The 17,390-nt window shown below is 37.6% G+C and overlaps 1 protein-coding gene across 1 annotated transcript in view; it reads right to left on the reverse strand.

The window, feature by feature from the left end:
• The window catches only part of LOC104404857 (neurobeachin-like protein 1), a gene marked incomplete at both ends in the record, with an annotated part of 25,552 nt that extends 8,961 nt beyond the window's left edge, over positions 1 to 16,591 (reverse strand). The window contains 8 exons of the mRNA XM_010013387.1: positions 1,401 to 1,507; positions 2,451 to 2,757; positions 4,275 to 4,360; positions 6,654 to 6,736; positions 8,753 to 8,880; positions 9,080 to 9,161; positions 10,485 to 10,646; positions 16,500 to 16,591. Of these exons, the coding sequence (XP_010011689.1) occupies positions 1,401 to 1,507; positions 2,451 to 2,757; positions 4,275 to 4,360; positions 6,654 to 6,736; positions 8,753 to 8,880; positions 9,080 to 9,161; positions 10,485 to 10,646; positions 16,500 to 16,591 (1,047 nt within the window). The remainder of the gene's footprint in view (positions 1 to 1,400; positions 1,508 to 2,450; positions 2,758 to 4,274; positions 4,361 to 6,653; positions 6,737 to 8,752; positions 8,881 to 9,079; positions 9,162 to 10,484; positions 10,647 to 16,499) is intronic.
• Between the last annotated feature and the right edge of the window lie 799 nt (positions 16,592 to 17,390).

Genomic DNA, 17,390 nt, shown 5'->3' on the forward strand with positions numbered 1-17,390 from the left:
CTCTTTCCCCGCATCTCATCTTTGGGGTATTCTAATTGTGAAAGGTTAAAAAACCCCCACTATGTAGCAACCTAGTGGCACTGATATCCAATCACAGTAATGACTATCAGAGGGAAAAAAAAAACAAACCAAGAATTCAAAAAAGCATCTCTTATGACTTACATACAAGCAGAATAAAAATAAAAGGAGCAAGCTGCAAAAATAGAATAGCTGTTCCTGCCTTCTTAAATTCCACCACTTGTTTATATAAGAGCAGGAACATGGCTAGTCTCCATGAACAGGTAAACATCACATTGCTTAATGATTTAAGGAGAAACTAAAAGAGAAATTTCTTATAGAGTACAAGGTCAGTACAAAAATAGGCATAGATTCCCAAACAGAAGGAGGAGAATGGAAAGGTCATGTATTTTCAGGAGGAGATAAAAAAAACCTACAACTGCTCTTCAAACACTTCAAGTCAGTTGGCATTCTGCCACTGATGATAGTTACAGTTAAGACATAATCCAAACACATTTATTTTTAAGACATCAGTGCTCTGAAATATGTTCCAATCAAAAATCTAAATGGATTTGAATCAAATTGCTTACTGTAGCTAGCATTAAATGAGCTCAAAATAGCTATGCTAGCAACATATCACAGAGAGAAATAAAATATTCCACAAAGTTACATCATATCTATGTTCTTTCACACAGGAAAAAATGAAATCTACAAAGCAATCAGTAGAAGACAGTAGCTTATAAATTATCACCATCTGCAATTGAGATGAAAACACATCATCTATGTAAACGCTAAATCCTATGTAGATAGAGAACAATAATTGAAGAACATTGGTAACAGCTTGAGCTCATGTTTTATGTCAGCTACACAAAACTCAAATATTTTGAAATAATTACAAGGCACACCAGCAAGATTTTGGGGTTTTTTTAATGGAAAAAATACACCTCAGATTAGAATTCAGACCTCTATCTGGCAGCAGTTGTAACTTCCTAGCAATCCAGTGACAGAATATATAAAAACAACAACAAAACAAAACCAAAACAAAAAGACCACCAACCCAAAAAGGTCTGTATGGGGGTTGATTCCAGTAAGAACCTTAACAGGTTTTAGAGACTGAGAGGTGTCTGTGAAGATAGGAACTCAAATAAGCATTCATTGTTTTAACAAGAAGACAAACAAGAAACACCTCTACTTAATTAGGAATAAAAAAAATAGTCCAGAGTGACTTGAAACTTTCAGATATTTCATAGCAATAGTGGCTCTAACCATTCCAAGTTTTATTTCCAGTATGTAGATGCTATAAAATTGCATTTAATTCAGAAGGAAGATATAAAGGTAATTAATACACATGCAGTATTACAAGATAAGTTTTGTTAAAAATATGCTCATAAGGGAAAATTTACCTTGCAGTTCTGCAACAGTCGAATGAGATGCTCAAAGCAGTTACTGTTAAGGAAAATTGCCTGCAGAACAGGCCTATCTGTGCAGTCTAACATGGCTGTGATGGTATCTATAAAATTAAAACAGAACTGGCATCAAAGACAAAACATTTCCCAAAGCCAACAAGCATTTTTTCTGCACGTTACATAACAAACATGAGGAAAAATTATACAACAAACTATCTGCTGTGAATTCTTTGATCAAGAATGATGTGCATTTTAAATACAGAGCACGAGGCCTAAAGCTAAACATTTTGATGCTGTAAAAATTATCATGTAACCTACTATTTCTGGAAAAAAATTCAGCTATCAAACATCTTTGATTGCTCTGGGGCTCTGTTCAAACTCATTGCTATTTGTGAGTACATAAGCAGCCTGTCTTTTATTTAAAGCACACAACTACTTGCTTCCTCATGAAGCAATTACTCTGGAAGTTTGGGAAAAGAAATACCTTTATTTATATTTCCCATTTTGAACATCAAAGTGGAAACAACTCCAAATCCTGAATTCTTATCCAATGACTTAAACCCACTGTTTCAGATCATCACTTTTGGCCAGTATTTACAATGCTATTTGAAAAGTGAACTATCACAAAACAGCCACCACATGGGTATTTTATTGCAGACCCATCTTACTATGCAATTATAGGCTGATGTCAGCTGTTGCCTAGCAAAAGGATTTTGGGTTGGGTTTTTTTGGAGTGAGAAGGTTTTGTGGGGGTTTTGTTTTGTTTTTTTTTAATGGAGACTGGCAGTATATGAACCTTGACACTCTGGTTAAATGGTAGCAATCTGATAGTCTCTTCTGTTCTTTTGGATTTTTTTTGTAGTGAATGATTATACAAGAACACATCTAAAAGTGATGTCAATGAAGAAATGTTTGCAATTTTTGGATTGCTTACCCAAGCGAACATTTTTTGGTAGAACATTCAGTTATGCTACTATCATGGTTTAATCATTACTTGCTTCAGAGTTATTATGGATACTTAAAGGAGCTGCACGGTTGAATACTCACTCAGCATTTGTATCTGTAGTGCTATGAACCTGCTCTCCCACTGCCTGCATCGCCTTGGATTAGGTAAAGCTGAATGGTCTGAATTAAGCAACTTGAAATAGTTCTCCAATATTGTACTTGTCTCCACTTGCCGCTGGTCAGAACTGCTGGTTAGAAGGATATGGACAACTTCCGTCAGGCACTTCAGAGTCAGCTCTGCCTTCCTGCTCACTTCCTCAGGGTTCCTGTCATCCCAGTTATCACAGTCTGCCAAAACACGCATCAAGACTTCCATGGTGGCAGGAGATACTGCTTGAAGAGCATTCCTCTGAAACCCATGGGGTAGAGAAGTGATTAAGGAAAAAATAACAAAATCAAATCTCTTCAAACCAGCAGATTCCGAGTTATCTGAATCATTCAACATGCATTATTATGCCTCTTAATGTCCTGTAATTGTTAAATATGAAACATTCTACTTGGATTGTATCAATGGCTATAGATGAAATGCAGCCCAGCTTGTAAACTTAACTAGGGTTTCTTTTTCAAAGAGAATGCATAAAGGGAAAAAGATATGTAATTTAAATGCATGTTAAAAATTCTTATAAAGCAGCCTTGATAAAGTGCTAATTCTAGGTAATGCTTCACCTGCATTTTCATTTTAGATCACTAGATTCATGATACTTTAAAATTTTTGAAAAGAACATAATAATTCACAAACACATCCAGGCCCCAGACGCATTCCCCTAACCCCTCTTCCTGAGGGTCTGACTGCATAGGCTGAAGGCCACCTTTAAGCTCGGGCAGGAGCCCAGCCTTGTAGAGAGCTTTGAGAGGCCTTGTCAGGGACTCCCTGCTTTCTCTAGAGCTGCATCCAAGCAGCTCTCAACCTTTTACCTGCCTGAGCTATACTGCAGCGGGGCCTATGCCAGGCCATGTACTGTCTTGAACCTTGACTGCCCAGATTGACCTTAGACCTGCCTCATTACTATGGATGGACTGGCAGCCACTGGACTCTTAACTGATCCAAGTCACCATCACTAGACCAAACCCCCATCCTGATGTGCTGACCAGACTCCACACTTCCTGACTTGATCTCAGGCTTCATCACTACAGAGTTCTCTAGTGATCTAGGCTGGTTGATCCTGGTTACCACCTCCAGACCTACTCAGATCACCTTGTTCAAGTAGAGTGAGACTGCACTTTTGCCAGTGAGGTCAACTGTCTCTGCCTGCCTGGTCATCATGCTCAGTCCAGCCTGCCTTTCCTGATGGACAAGTGCCTGGCTTTGCTGCTCCCTCTCTTCTGGATCATCATTTGCTTGTGACCTGACTAAGTAGCACATTACAAAGTCAGCCAAGAGAGTGGATGCTGGCTTTGCTAATAACGAGCATTCTCTTTTCTTCACATCCTTACATTTTTTGAAAGACTTTAAACAGCTTCGAAGCTATAAAGGCCCCATGCCTCTTACTGAAACAACTTCTGCCATTGGGAAGTAAGCTAGATGAATTTCATGTGTTCATACAAAACTTGTATCTCTGCAGGTGGAAACTCCTAATCTAGTTATTCATTTTTTTTTCTTTATGATATAAAAATAGTATAGTAAGCTCATACAAATGTGTGGTTATCATTGACAGCAAATTCCTACTGTTCTTTGAAAGGAGGACCTAGCTTTTAGCATGTAGATACTATTGCACAGAATTACCCTAGATTTCATAAGACAAACAAACAATTCATAGTCAATAATAAATTCTTCTCATGTGTGGGTTATGGAGTATTTATAAGCCTTAAACAGTGAACATGTATTTGGAGGCTTCGGCAGCTGAAAAGAGTTCAGAGAATCCTTACCTGACCACCAGCCACAATAGCTCCAAAAAGATGTAACAGGCAACATTTTAGGCTTTCCTTGAGATGTTCACTTTCTTGAAAGCATTCTGATTGGAGTAAATAAAAAGGAGGAGGACTCCTTACTTTGGACATATAAATTATAGAAAGTTTTTCCTCTCAAAAAAAGAACACCAAACAAAATAATAATAAAAAGCATCTCTGCTCCCTGTCATCATGCAAATTTTTATTTAAAAATTTTTCAACTATATAATCTCCACTTTCTTTTATGTAAAGCATTCCAGCATTATCAAAGTAACATGACAAGACCACACTTATCAGGAATTCACAGAGCAACCTTCAGGCTGCACGAAACTTTTCATGCAGGCTGGCAGAACAACAGACATAGAACAGCTGTTGATCTGATCCGTGATGAAACATGAGCCCATTTTGTCCATACTAATAGGAAATAGAAGGACATGTTAACATGCAAGCAGCTAGCAAGCATGACAAAAGTTAGAGCAATTTTGGCACAGAATGTCTAATGCCATATACAGTGCAGGTAGCTCAAAAAAACAGTCTCTGAGCTTGCTCCCTTTATGCCAAACGTCCCAGGGAAGCCTGTGCAGGTCTGTAACCTTTCCAGAAGTAGTCTTTTTAAAGGCCATTATCCTGCATCTCTTCTTATGCCATATCTGATACAAATTAACCATAAACAGCCTCAGGAACTCTTCTTAAAAATAGATGTAACCCGGATATTGTTGCTATAGCAATAACATTAGATTCAAAGTAGCTGCAACAAAGTACAAAGGATTATTTGATTTGGAATTAACCATCGTAAAACTTCCAATAACTTTATGAGGTAGAACTGGTAATGACTTGGGTTTGTAAAAAATGAGATTTTAAACAAATAATAGAAACTGAAAATGAAAGAATTTTATATTCATTAAAACAATAATACAACCTTTAAGACAACTACCGCTTACTGGCAAGTCAGATTTCTGACTCTATACTGAGTGATTAAGCCTGTTTTGAAAGAAAATTGCATACTGGTCTTCAAAGGAAACAAAGCTTAGATGATCACACTGGTATAATGCTAGTCCCACCACCCCCATGACTTACAGTCTCTGAATCTTTTGGGAAAACTCAGACAAATTAAAAGAGCAGCACCTAGCAGACTGTGCGTAAATCATTAGGGTGGGTAGACAAAAAAAAAGCCTCATATTAGTGCTGCCACAGCAGAATGCCAAAAGCACATGCTCCGCAATTTCTTGTTCTGTCTTTCCTGCCAGTTAGCCAATGAGCAGATGAGTATCTGCCAGCTAATTAGTATGCTTGTAGCTCAGCCACAGTATAGAATATTTAAGGGATTTAGGAAGAACCAGAGTGCAATGTACTGAATGGGGAGGAAAGAACCTGCAGATGACATTCGTCAGTAGCAGCCTTTAGAGAGGGTTTCCGGTACTCTGGCACAAAGATAATGGCATTTTACTGGCATCAGCTCTTTGGTCTTTTTGGCAACTAGCCTATTTTATGTAAATAAAGAGGGAATCTCAAGGAACAGGATGAGTATATGACTCAAACCTAGAGAAAACAATTTCACAAATGGGAACAGTGCCTTTCTTTTTTATTTCCAGTTAAAGCTGAGTTAAGGGCTGCAAAAAGGACCAATTTCACTCATACCCCAACTCCACCAGCATATTCCTACCACTTCAGTTCTATTGGCACTTAGCTGCTTCAACTCTGTTGTCACCAGCAATTTGGTATGCTAAACGGGCAAACTATCTGGGTACCCCATCTTCCCAAGATTTAAGCACAGAACATGGCCACATAAGTCCTCCTTTTCCACACAGCCAATTGGTACCGGTAAGAACACACGAACTCCAAAGTAACCATCATGATATTTAATGGCTTAACCAGACACAAAACCGAGCAGTTTCCCAAAACGTAGTCCAAGGAACATTTGCTCATTTGACGGCATAGAGTTGCCTTTTTTCTAGCTATTAAATCATATTAATGGACATAAATGCATGAACGTTTCCCCGAGATTATTTTTCCATGTGAGTTATCGTTACAGTTGCTACAGGGATTTTCCATTCAATCGCTGTATGTACCCTAATAAATACCGAAGTTGGCAATTTAGAGAACCAACCCTTTTAAACCACATTAGGCACTGAAAGAAAGTCTGAAAAAATCCAAGCTTTCCAAGATGAGTAAGAATGGCAAGATGGTGATGCTCAGAGCAAGAAACAAGCAAAAAAAGCAAGCCACTTCATTCAGCCCCAGAAAGCAAGCAAGGTGCTTTCACATTTATGACACATTCTTAGGGGAAAGGAACTTGGAATCACTAAGTTGATTCCTTCAATGATAACTATTTTTAAACATACTGTGGATGATACTTACGGTAAAAAAAAGGGACAAACTCAACAGTGAGGGAAGCTGGTTTATACTTCTGTCTGCTCTTCTCAACCGTACTAAGGAAACGCCTGCAATTACATTAAAAAAAGATACAGAAATCAGATATGATACCTTGGGTTTATGACTTCATAATAGAAAACGCTGCCAAAAATCAGTAGTTATTTTTCACCTACAGGATGAAGAAAAATAGTACAGTAATATTTTATCCTGAAAAAATGAATCACAGCTAATCCTGTATTTACTGTTCTACTGCTAGAAATACCTTAGCTTTATACAATATGGTTTAGGTGTGAGCAAGCGGTTTTTTAGTCCTTGCTTACTGTAACTGAGTTAACCAGCTAGACTGCCAAATCTTTTAAGCATGCAGTTTGAAATGGACACAAACTACTACTATGGGTTCATTGGGGGATGGGGGCACAGAACGACATGACGACACCATCAAATTAAAGGGATATAATTCTACTGATACACTTATAAACTTTTCAAAAATGCAACATATATACTGTGATCTTCAATATCTTCTTTTGCCCTAATTCAACCAGCTCTGCCTCCCCATCCCTTTTGGCATCCTTGTTCCACCAGTTTAGAAAAATGGGCCAGTTTTTGAAAGGAGAAAGCAATGGTAGAACCTTTATGTTGGTCAGCTACAACCAAACACCTCTATAGTATATCCTCAAATTTAATTTTGTTTTAACTTCTAGACTGTAAGTAAATATATCGTAACTCCAGAAAGGTATTTAAATCATATTCAGTTCCAGAAAGCAGAACATTTTCCTGTGGTGTGATTAAACTGATTCATTGCCAAATTCTACACCTTCGCTGGTTATAAATTCACTGATTTTGAGTACTTATACTCTACCTAAGATACCATGAAATGTGCTGGCACTGCCTACATGATTATCTGAAAACAGCTTAGCAGTAAGCTGGCATGCAAGATGTGAGAACTGGTATCAGTTCATGCTCTGTCCCAGAAAAGGGGAAGTCTTGTGTTGCACAGAAATACCAGACGTTGTGATCCCTACATGCTCCTAAAAATTTTGAGCAAAATAACTCAAGCTGTTATTGAGAATACTACTTTCTGTTTCCATAACAGCCTCGTGAAACCTGCAGTTGATGCAGAATTATGGCATACTGTAGGTTTCAAGTTACGAAGAAACCCCAGCAGCCAAAGTAGGCAGCTCACATTATCCCTGCTCTGTTTGCATGGAGTTGCACAAGTGACTTGCTGCACAAATGCAAGTCACAGACTATATGTTGTGAGAATGGACCTGAGATTTTACAAGACTAGCTTACATGAGATATGATCTCTCTATGCCTTTAGTTATTTGCATGCACAGGTCTAATATCTGATGCATGTCAAAATGGTCCTGATGGAAATAAAATTGAGGACCTAAAGGAAAAGCAGCTCTGAATGATAGCAGCAAGGTGCAAACAACAATTTCAGCCCTTGACAACACAGCAGAAAAACGTGTTAACTATATAAGACTATGTACATTTAACATTATTGTAATTAATTTGGGGCTAATAAGGAAGAACTGTGCAAGAAAAAGATCTCACAGAAACTTGTAAGAGGTCTCTGAAGAGCCAGTTATAGCACATAAAGTGAATGACTAGCAGATTCAACAATCAGGGCCTGTACCTAGAATTAAGACAGAAATTAAGCATTGCCAAAAGCCCATTTCCTGGCTTTCTACACTTTCCACCTTACCAAAAGCATCACAACTCAGCTTTTCACTAAATGAAACAAGATTTACTAGTGCTCTTGGGATATATTATTACTCTGACAACTTTGGTGGCAATCAAGTTCAGTTCCTAGCATGCCTGCTTCATGATGCTAATTTTGGTAGAAAAATTATTTCATTAATGCTATTCTAAAGAGTGTGTCATGAAAAACATCCTTAAGCACACTAGTAAGTGCTCAAGGCTATCAATTTTAACAGTTGTAAAATGCAGTAATACAGAGGTAACAACTTTTTATTTCAGTCTCACATCAGGCAGCAGTAGTTCTGTCAGAAACTACACTTTGGTCATCTAAAGTTATCATTAAACACAGTACTTATAATCCCCTTCCAATCCACACATACCCTGCAATTCGCTGCCTCCAGTTTCGATATGGATCGTAGAGACTTTCACAAAAAGCCAATGCATGTCGCACAAATTCTTCTATGGGGGTCTGATCTGCCAGTTCTTTTTCTTTTGTTTTGCTTTTTAACTGAGGAAAAAAAGAAAGTTGTGTTCAGAAGATTTCTAGAAATTGAAAATTCATCTTGATCTCCTTCAGAACAGTTCTGAGCCCACAAATTGTTTAAATTGTTTCCCACACAACACTAGTCTTGAAAAAGTGGATCACATAAGCAGGAGCAGGAAGTATTGGATGGCAAAAAATAAGATGAGAATTGTTAATCACATACCTGTTGAATGTATAACGTAGTCATGGTGATAACATGGTTAATGTATGAACACATCCCAATCTCTTCCACATTAGCCAAATTTCTATGAAGACAACATAAAAACCACAGAAATGTACACAGTGCACCATTTGAGGCTAATTCAAATAGTGTTTATTTTAGCATTCTGTCTATAACCATACAAAAGTATATCAGCATTTCAAAAATATGCTCCAAAAGACTACATGTACTCAAATGTTTATTTCTGTCACAGTAACAACAGAGCTCACAAGTTTTCTTCTAACTGGAATGAAAAGAAAGGCCCCAGTCACTCTGCTGTAAGCCAATTCTATCTGGAATTTGGGGTTTAAAAGGTTAAGCAGATTCCCAGGACACTCTAAATAGAAAGCTCAGAAACGGCATCTGATAATACAGACAGCAACTTCCACTCCTCCCACACTACTTGTTCATAGACTGTCTAAAACTTTAGCAAACATATTACCCAGAAACATTTATTCACTTTAAGTTCTCCCAAGGAAAACAAACATCTAATGAATTATTTTAGAACATAAATAAATCAACAGCAATAAGGAAATAGCATACACATGTTATTTCTCAGTCTTGAGGATGTCACAAAGATCAGATACTGAAGTGATGACGTAAGGAGAACTTTACAGCAATTAAAGACTGACAATAGTTTGTACTTCAAACATGGTACCACCACCTACTCAGCTTATATTTAATATTCCAGGAAACAAACACTGCCCTACAGCCTCTTGTATTGTTTCATGGGTAAGGAAAGACAGTGGACTTAAAAGCTGCTCCAAAGATTCCTCAGAAAAGGAGATTCCCTTCCTCCCTTAATGCAGTTTATAATAGAAGACTGAAGAAATAGTGAGGATTAGATCCCGAAAACGAGTTTATTCACCTGCTTCAACAGAATCAAAAATAAGGCACAAGTTTCAGAAGTAATCCAGTTGCATTAACAGTGTAATCAGTCAGTTTCTCAAACTGTTTAGGGAATTACAAGCATGTTAAGAATGTGAAACAGTTCTTCCTGTACAACTCTCTCTCAAGTTACTTCATACCCAACACTTGTTAGAGAATGCCTTTTAATTAAGAAGTATTTCTTATGTGAGGTAATCCATATCTTGAATTCCCATAGATACACCTTATGTAACTACAAGGAATTCCCTTCTATTCCATTTCTCATGGCAACCATTACTGCCAAGATGGTTGCATTGCTCCTGCCCCTCTGTTTTATTCCCTCTTCCTTTATTTTGAAGACTGTGAGAAGTGGCATTTCTCTGTTTCTACTGGAAAGTGTCAAATCACATTTTATGTATTGTTAGAACCTACATTTATAGGCTGTACCACGATTTCTTTAACAAAACAATAGCACTGCTGAGGTAACAATCAGAACAAATACCTGCAAAGGATGATAAAGAATTTCACAAGTAAAAGTGAGAGAGCTTGCTGCTGCTCTTCTAGTCCATCTGACATTTTCTGGACACACTGTAGCAGCTGAAGCCTGAGGACCTGAAGAATGTTATCAGGAAGCAGTGATATTCCTGGAGGAATGTCATCCACCCTAAACAGAAAAACCACACACAAAACTGTTAATCATACACATGACATGCTACCAATCAATTTCAAGGTGCTCATGTAATATTCTGATAAGCCTCTATAAAAAACATTGCTGAACTGATGGCTCACAAACACTTCCTAATGAACCAAAAGGAAAAGCCTGGTGGCAATATGCCAGCTTGAGCTTCCTTTTCCCCAGCAATGAACTCCACTGGGGGGGCGGGGGGGGAAGGTGTTAAAAAATTCATTAAGTGGATTCCTCAATGCTCCTCCATGCAATGATCTGCCTTAATTGCCACAGGGAAATTGCATGATCTTCATCAGGTAAATGGGTGGCCTGGGAAATCCCTAAATAAGGAAAGGGACGGCCACAACGGAATGAAACATGAAAACTAAACTCAAAGGGAATGTTTTCAACTTTCTACTGAAGATTAAGTGTCCAAATAAATGAGATAGCAATTATTAAATAGTTAATGAAGCCCAGTTGGTACTCATGACAGTGAACCTCGTGTCTTTCTTACATGAATTAAAAAGCCATACAAGCTAAGATTAAATACAAAAAGAAAGCTGTTCAGAGTAAGATTAAACAAAGGAAAATGTGAAAACCAAGGTCTTAATATGCTGGAGAGGGAAATCTTAAAAATCTGAGTCTTGGCACACCAATTTTGCATGAAAAATCACCCATCCTTATTAATTTCTGGATATCATTAACCCAGCAAACAGGGAAATTTTTTTCTGCTATGTAATTCTTTTTAGTAGTCAAAAAGACTGTTGTGTTGCTGTTAATATTAACAACTCTACCAAGGCCAGACATGGCCCTGAAGAACGTGAGATTTTCTTGCCTATTGTTTTTGCTAAACTGAAACATTTTTAGAAATATACTAGCGAGAACCAAAGGAGGAAAACAAGAAAATTGCAAAACCAGTTGCTAAGCCAATAATCCAGCTACAGCCACAGAGAAACCCACTTTCAGCAACAGTATGGAAAAACACAGGTGTGTTAGAACATTCTGTTTTCAGTTAAGTCCTTCAGGAGTTAACACTGAAGCCATCACATCACTTGAGCAATATTTGTATCATGTTTTGCCTTTCCTTAAAGGCAGTTTTTCACTTATTACTGTCATTATGACCTTCCTGGACGTGTATTTTCATGAATGTTTTCACTTTTTAGCCAGATGTGGAACATTGGGCCTCAAGGATGCTGGGGAGGGACTCTTCATTAGGGACTGTAGTGGTAGGACAAGGGGTAATGGCTTTAAACTTAAACAGGGGAAGTTTAGGTTAGATATAAGGAAGTTCTTCACAGTGAGGGTGGTGAGGCACTGGAATAGGTTGCCCAAGGAAGTTGTGAATGCTCCATCCCTGGCGGTGTTCAAGGCCAGGCTGGACAGAGCCTTGGGTGACAGAGTTTAGTGTGTGGTGTCCCTGCTCATGGCAGGGAGGTTGGAACTAGATGATCTTAAGGTCCTTTCCAACCCTAACTATTCTATGATTCTCTTGGGTGAATACTGTTTATCTACTGTTGCACATGCTAAAGAGTTTGCCTCTATGATCAGCTGTGTAATCTGACACATTCTCTATGAAGTCTACACAGGAAGACAAGCAAAAGCCTTACTCATGGCTAAAGACAGGGGGTAAATCACAGCAAACCAATTCAGCTAGCTCAAAAACTCACTAATATGACACTCGCATATGTGTATCTCTGCAAGAATAAGCATCAAAAAGTATGGGGAAATGCAATGACTGACACTAAACGCTGTGATACCAATTATTTACAGGAAATGGAGAAAAGTATGTTGTTTAGGTTCTAAAGTTGAAAAGGAAGGGAAGAACTGAGACCAAATTTAGTAAAACTAGACAGGTGCAAGTGACAGCAAGCTCCCACATCCTAGAAGACAAGTGCAACCCATAGATATACAAAGGACCAAATACTGCTGATTCCTTTGCCCCTTCACAGAGTTGTGCAATTTGCGTTTCGGGTTCTGGGATTCAGAATCTTAAAATTTGTGTTAAAAATTTCTGAATTATTTCTAGGGCCTCAGCTTTAAACTGATACAGACACTAACCACAAAATTAAAAGCACCTGCTTTTTTCCAACACAACTGCCAAGAAAGAAATTTCAATTTCTGTGATAGCAGCTTCACCCCTCAAATGCCAGCAGATCCATACCCTCTAGGACTATAAGCATGGCTCCTCATAACGTGATAATTTGCCATCTCTGTATTAGGAAAACAATAATTTTTGACAGCTAAAATTATATATCCAGAACTCATTTCCCTAAAATGGCCATCCAGTCTTTTTCAGTAAGATCATAAAATGCTTTACAAGAAAGCAAACCGCATACCCTTCATGCCTCACGTCCCAGAGAATGTTTTCTCTGCAGTAGCTGCCCGACTGTGCTATTGCACAACCCATGAGCATTTACTGCCTTACGCAAGACTGGCACAAGAAATACTAAAACTGAATATACTATAGAGTATGTAAAAAAATATAAATGTTTATAATCAAACTTCTTTTCACCCCAGAGCAAATTACTACTGTACCACCACAAAAAAGTTAAATTTGTGGACATGTAGTACTAATTTTTCCCAACAAGACTAGCTGTGTAAACTAAGCATTCAAAAGCAATCAAGAAAAAAAACCCACAAAACCCAAAAATCTCAAAAAAATTATATCTTAACTGACATTCAACTGCTGGTACTCTACCTCATACATATGAGGAAGACCTTGACACATTTGGGTTCTTTTTGTTTATAATTTCCTAGCATTACATCAACATTATGCAGCAATATAAACTGCCATCTCAGGTGTCTGAAAGGAAGTTAAGTTACTCTCTAAATTGTATTCACCTGTTGCAGCTCAAACTCACACTGGCACTTTTATCCTCTCCTCCACCAGTGGTAAGCACTTCGGAACAAAGTGCTGTAGAAAACCAGGCTTTACTTTTTAACAACCATGAAACCATGTAATCAGCATTCCTATCATGATTCCTGCATCATTTTTATGTGGGTTTCAAGTCAATAAATTAACAAAGTACAGTTTCTATGGTACTTCGCATGAGCTGCCTTTAAGCTGCTTTGCTTGAGATCATGCAAACCAAAAGCAGAAAAAAGAGCATGAGAATACTCTGAAGGCCTTTGTTGTTTCTAAAAGTATTAACCCAAATGACAATTCCTCTCCTTCAATGAGGGGAAAAAACCTCCCACCAGCTGGCAAAGGTTTTATCCTTTTCACAGTAAATACATATGAAATAAATAATAGAGAAAGGACAGGCACTATAAATCTTTCATGCTCACTGCTCAAAGCCATCAGCATAGCTTATTTTCACCTTTTCAGTAAAATCACCTCACCTTTTCAGTAAAATCAAGAACACCATTAAAGAACCATTTCATTTAAAAATATAGAGTAGATGCACAAAGATGGAGCTGTATAAGCCTATAAGCTGCATAACTGTATAAGCTCTACTTATGCAGTCAAATCATACCACTGGATAAACTCATCCTCTATTTAGAGATTTCCTAATTCTGCACTATGTAGCATCTTTCAGATATCCAAAGCAGATTTCAGGAAATTATATATTTTAATTTATAGAAGAAATACTCTTATCAGTTAAACCAGGAAGTGACAGTGCCAATCAAAGAGTCCTTCTTTCAGGAAGGAAAAAAACCCACACAACCACTAAGTGTTTCATTACATTTCTTAAGTGGTGTTTTCTTGGATGCTAAAAAACCCACATATGTTTTACATTGACACAAAACTTCATGCCTGTCTTCCAAAAGGTTAGTTTTGTCCAGCAATCTGTACAAGCTTTCTTCTCCCTACACAGTTTCTCATTATTTCCTGGCATTTGCCCTTCCGTACACCAGGTCATTCAGGCATGTAGCTGTGAAACATACTAAGATTTATATAGGGAGAAAAAACCAAAACAAAACAAAGTATTAGTACACTCAGTTTCTCATTTACTAGCATCATGTATCATTTCCAAGACCGAAAGACAGAACTACTTATTCAATAACTTTTTTTTACTGGTGTTGCTTGAGTCCACAGGTCCTATGGCCCCAAGGAAAGACTCACTGGAAATCAGCATTTGTTGGTTCTACACTGACCTACTTGTTCTTTCTTGTGGCCTTAGTAATATCAGCTCCACAATGTAAATGCCTGCAATATAAATTGACAAACCCCAGAAAGATGCTACTTCTCACATGCCTGATTATCTCACAAATGCCAATAAGGGCAGAAATTGCAATTATTTCTTGATTCTAACATCTACTCTCAAAGAGTGTAATTTTTAGTCCAGCCATCAAAGCACAGGACTGATCTGCCTTCATCCCTGTATTGTTTTGATACATTTTCTCTACATCTGTTACACAAATGAGTCTAAATCTACATGGGCCTATTCTTCCAAACTAAATCACTAATCCTGTCATTAACCTCAGAAAAATAAACTATTTTTATGCTCACTAAGCCATCATATAGCACAATGAAGATGCTGCTATTGTTCTGCACAACTAAGCTTCATGTGTTTTTTGTTTATGTTGCTGCAAAAAAACACCACCAAAAAAACCCCCAAAACTCAAAAACCATCAACACAGAGAAGCAAAAGAACTCTTAGAAACTTGAGAGTACCAAGACATTCTTCTCTTCCACTGTTCATTCCAATATTAAGTAGTATGTTAAAGATAACCTGTGCCAAAGGATAAACCTTTTCCCTTAACATTGTAAGATGCATTTTTGACACTGCAAAGAAAACACGTCTTACAAAAGAGTACAGAATTAAATTGAAGGTCTTGCTTCTTGGTAATTGCACCATATATTTTACATTCATATAGGCATTATGCAGAAAATTTTAATACAAAAAGCCAAGCAGCCCAGTTTTTATTCACTAAGATCCAGTTGCAGCCTTCTTTATTTCCTTGTAACAGTAGAGGCTATCGCTTACACTTCAAACAGGATCTGATCCAAAGCCCATTAAAGAATTTCCATTGATTTCAACAGGGCTTGGACCGCAGCCATCACGGAGGGAGAGCCATTCTTTGCATTCAAACACCAGTAGCAGTATCAGCTATAATACTGGCACCACTTCTCATGATTTCTGAATTGCACAGTGTTCATTCTTCCTCAAAACCCTTAGTTCATGCAAGCATCTCAAAAGCAAGAGAACACATCCAGTGCTTGAGTTTCTATTCCTCATTTGCAAAGTTAGTCTTCAAAACACAATCCTTAGAACACAGCAAATTCAAAATACTAAACATGGAACTCTGAAATGAGACTTCAATACCATCTCATGATTGTATCTGAGAATTTGTGGTCAGCAACATGAGTGAAGTCAGCAATATTCTTGCCCTGAACTGAAGTCTTCATGATTGCAAAGAAACCGCTTTAAAGTCTACGGTTTGTACATGTTTTTTAAAAGATTTTCAATGAAAGACTCTGATATCTTAGCTAAGCATTTCACCTCATCCTTAATCTTAAAGCAATCCCTGAAATAAAATTACAAAACCCTTTACCTACTTCCCTTCAGTCACTGCTGATACAGACACCAAGCACTAACACTGACTAATATTATTTCGTACACAACGCTAAATGAATACTTACTTTAAAAAAATGCACAAGGACCAGTATTTCTACGAGGAAGAGCAAGTAATTACTCATGCCATCTCCTGATATAATGCAAATACCAGTATTTGCCTAGTTTCATCATTCCCAGCCCTATCTGACCTTCAAAAGAATGGGAGTGCCACTCAACAACTGAAAAATCTTTCTTTTGTTTAAAGGCAATATTGACATTGAACAAAACCGGGCTCTCAGCCAGTTCTGGTTTAGATACGAGAGATGAACAGGTCTGTAATTCTACATACCTAGTTGGCAGCTTCTCAAAGTCCACATCCAGAAACTGCTCATAGCTAGAAACAAAGCTATCCAGCCATAGCTTCAGGTAATCTGGATCTTTCTGTAAAAAAGAAGAGAACATTAGGCAATACTGCACTCAAGATAATCTGCCAACAACTCTGTAACATTAACTTGAATGGAAAGCTTTTCTTTAATGCATTTCAATGGGAAAAAGGAGGAATATGCAGATTTTTAGAACTAAAATTTAAAAACCAATGTCCTTTTAAATTCTCAGGCATGTCGTGCTGATGTGACATTCTTGCTGTATTCATTAGTTCATGTGTTTCTACTTCCTGGTACCAATGCCAACCAAAGCATTTTAGCATCTCCTCCCCACTGCCAACAATCTTTATTTACTTTCCAGAGTAATACATACCAGTTTTACAAAATTACTAGTATATTCTAGTCTTGATAGCATAAATGTTAGTACTCCACACTCCTTATAGCTTGTAAAATTAAATAAGAACTCCAATGACAATCCTAATCACAAAATAATTTGCTTTTTGCTTCAATCATTGATCAATATGGCAGCTAGCAGCAGATAAGAGCCACATTGAGTGTTCCAAGAGACAATGCAGAACTTGTGACTTGTATACTAAGTATTTATAAAAGACATGAATTTAAATTTAGGTTTCCTAGTTGTTCTTCATAGAGCACACAGACTCTGTTCATGACCAGCAGTTCCTCAGGGCTGGGCACCATTGCCAGAAGGGAGGACGAACACTGAAACCTGTACAATTGCCAAACAGACAACACCAGCAACAGCAACAGGTAAATTGAATGCCAGAAGCATTTTGCTGATTAGATGTTGGTAACAGGGCTAAGATAACACTAGGAAAAAGAAAAATAAGTGTGTGTAT

This window comes from Nestor notabilis, unplaced genomic scaffold (assembly GCF_000696875.1).
Source record: "Nestor notabilis isolate BGI_N333 unplaced genomic scaffold, ASM69687v1 scaffold13584, whole genome shotgun sequence".
NCBI classification, from domain to species: Eukaryota; Metazoa; Chordata; class Aves; order Psittaciformes; family Psittacidae; genus Nestor; species Nestor notabilis.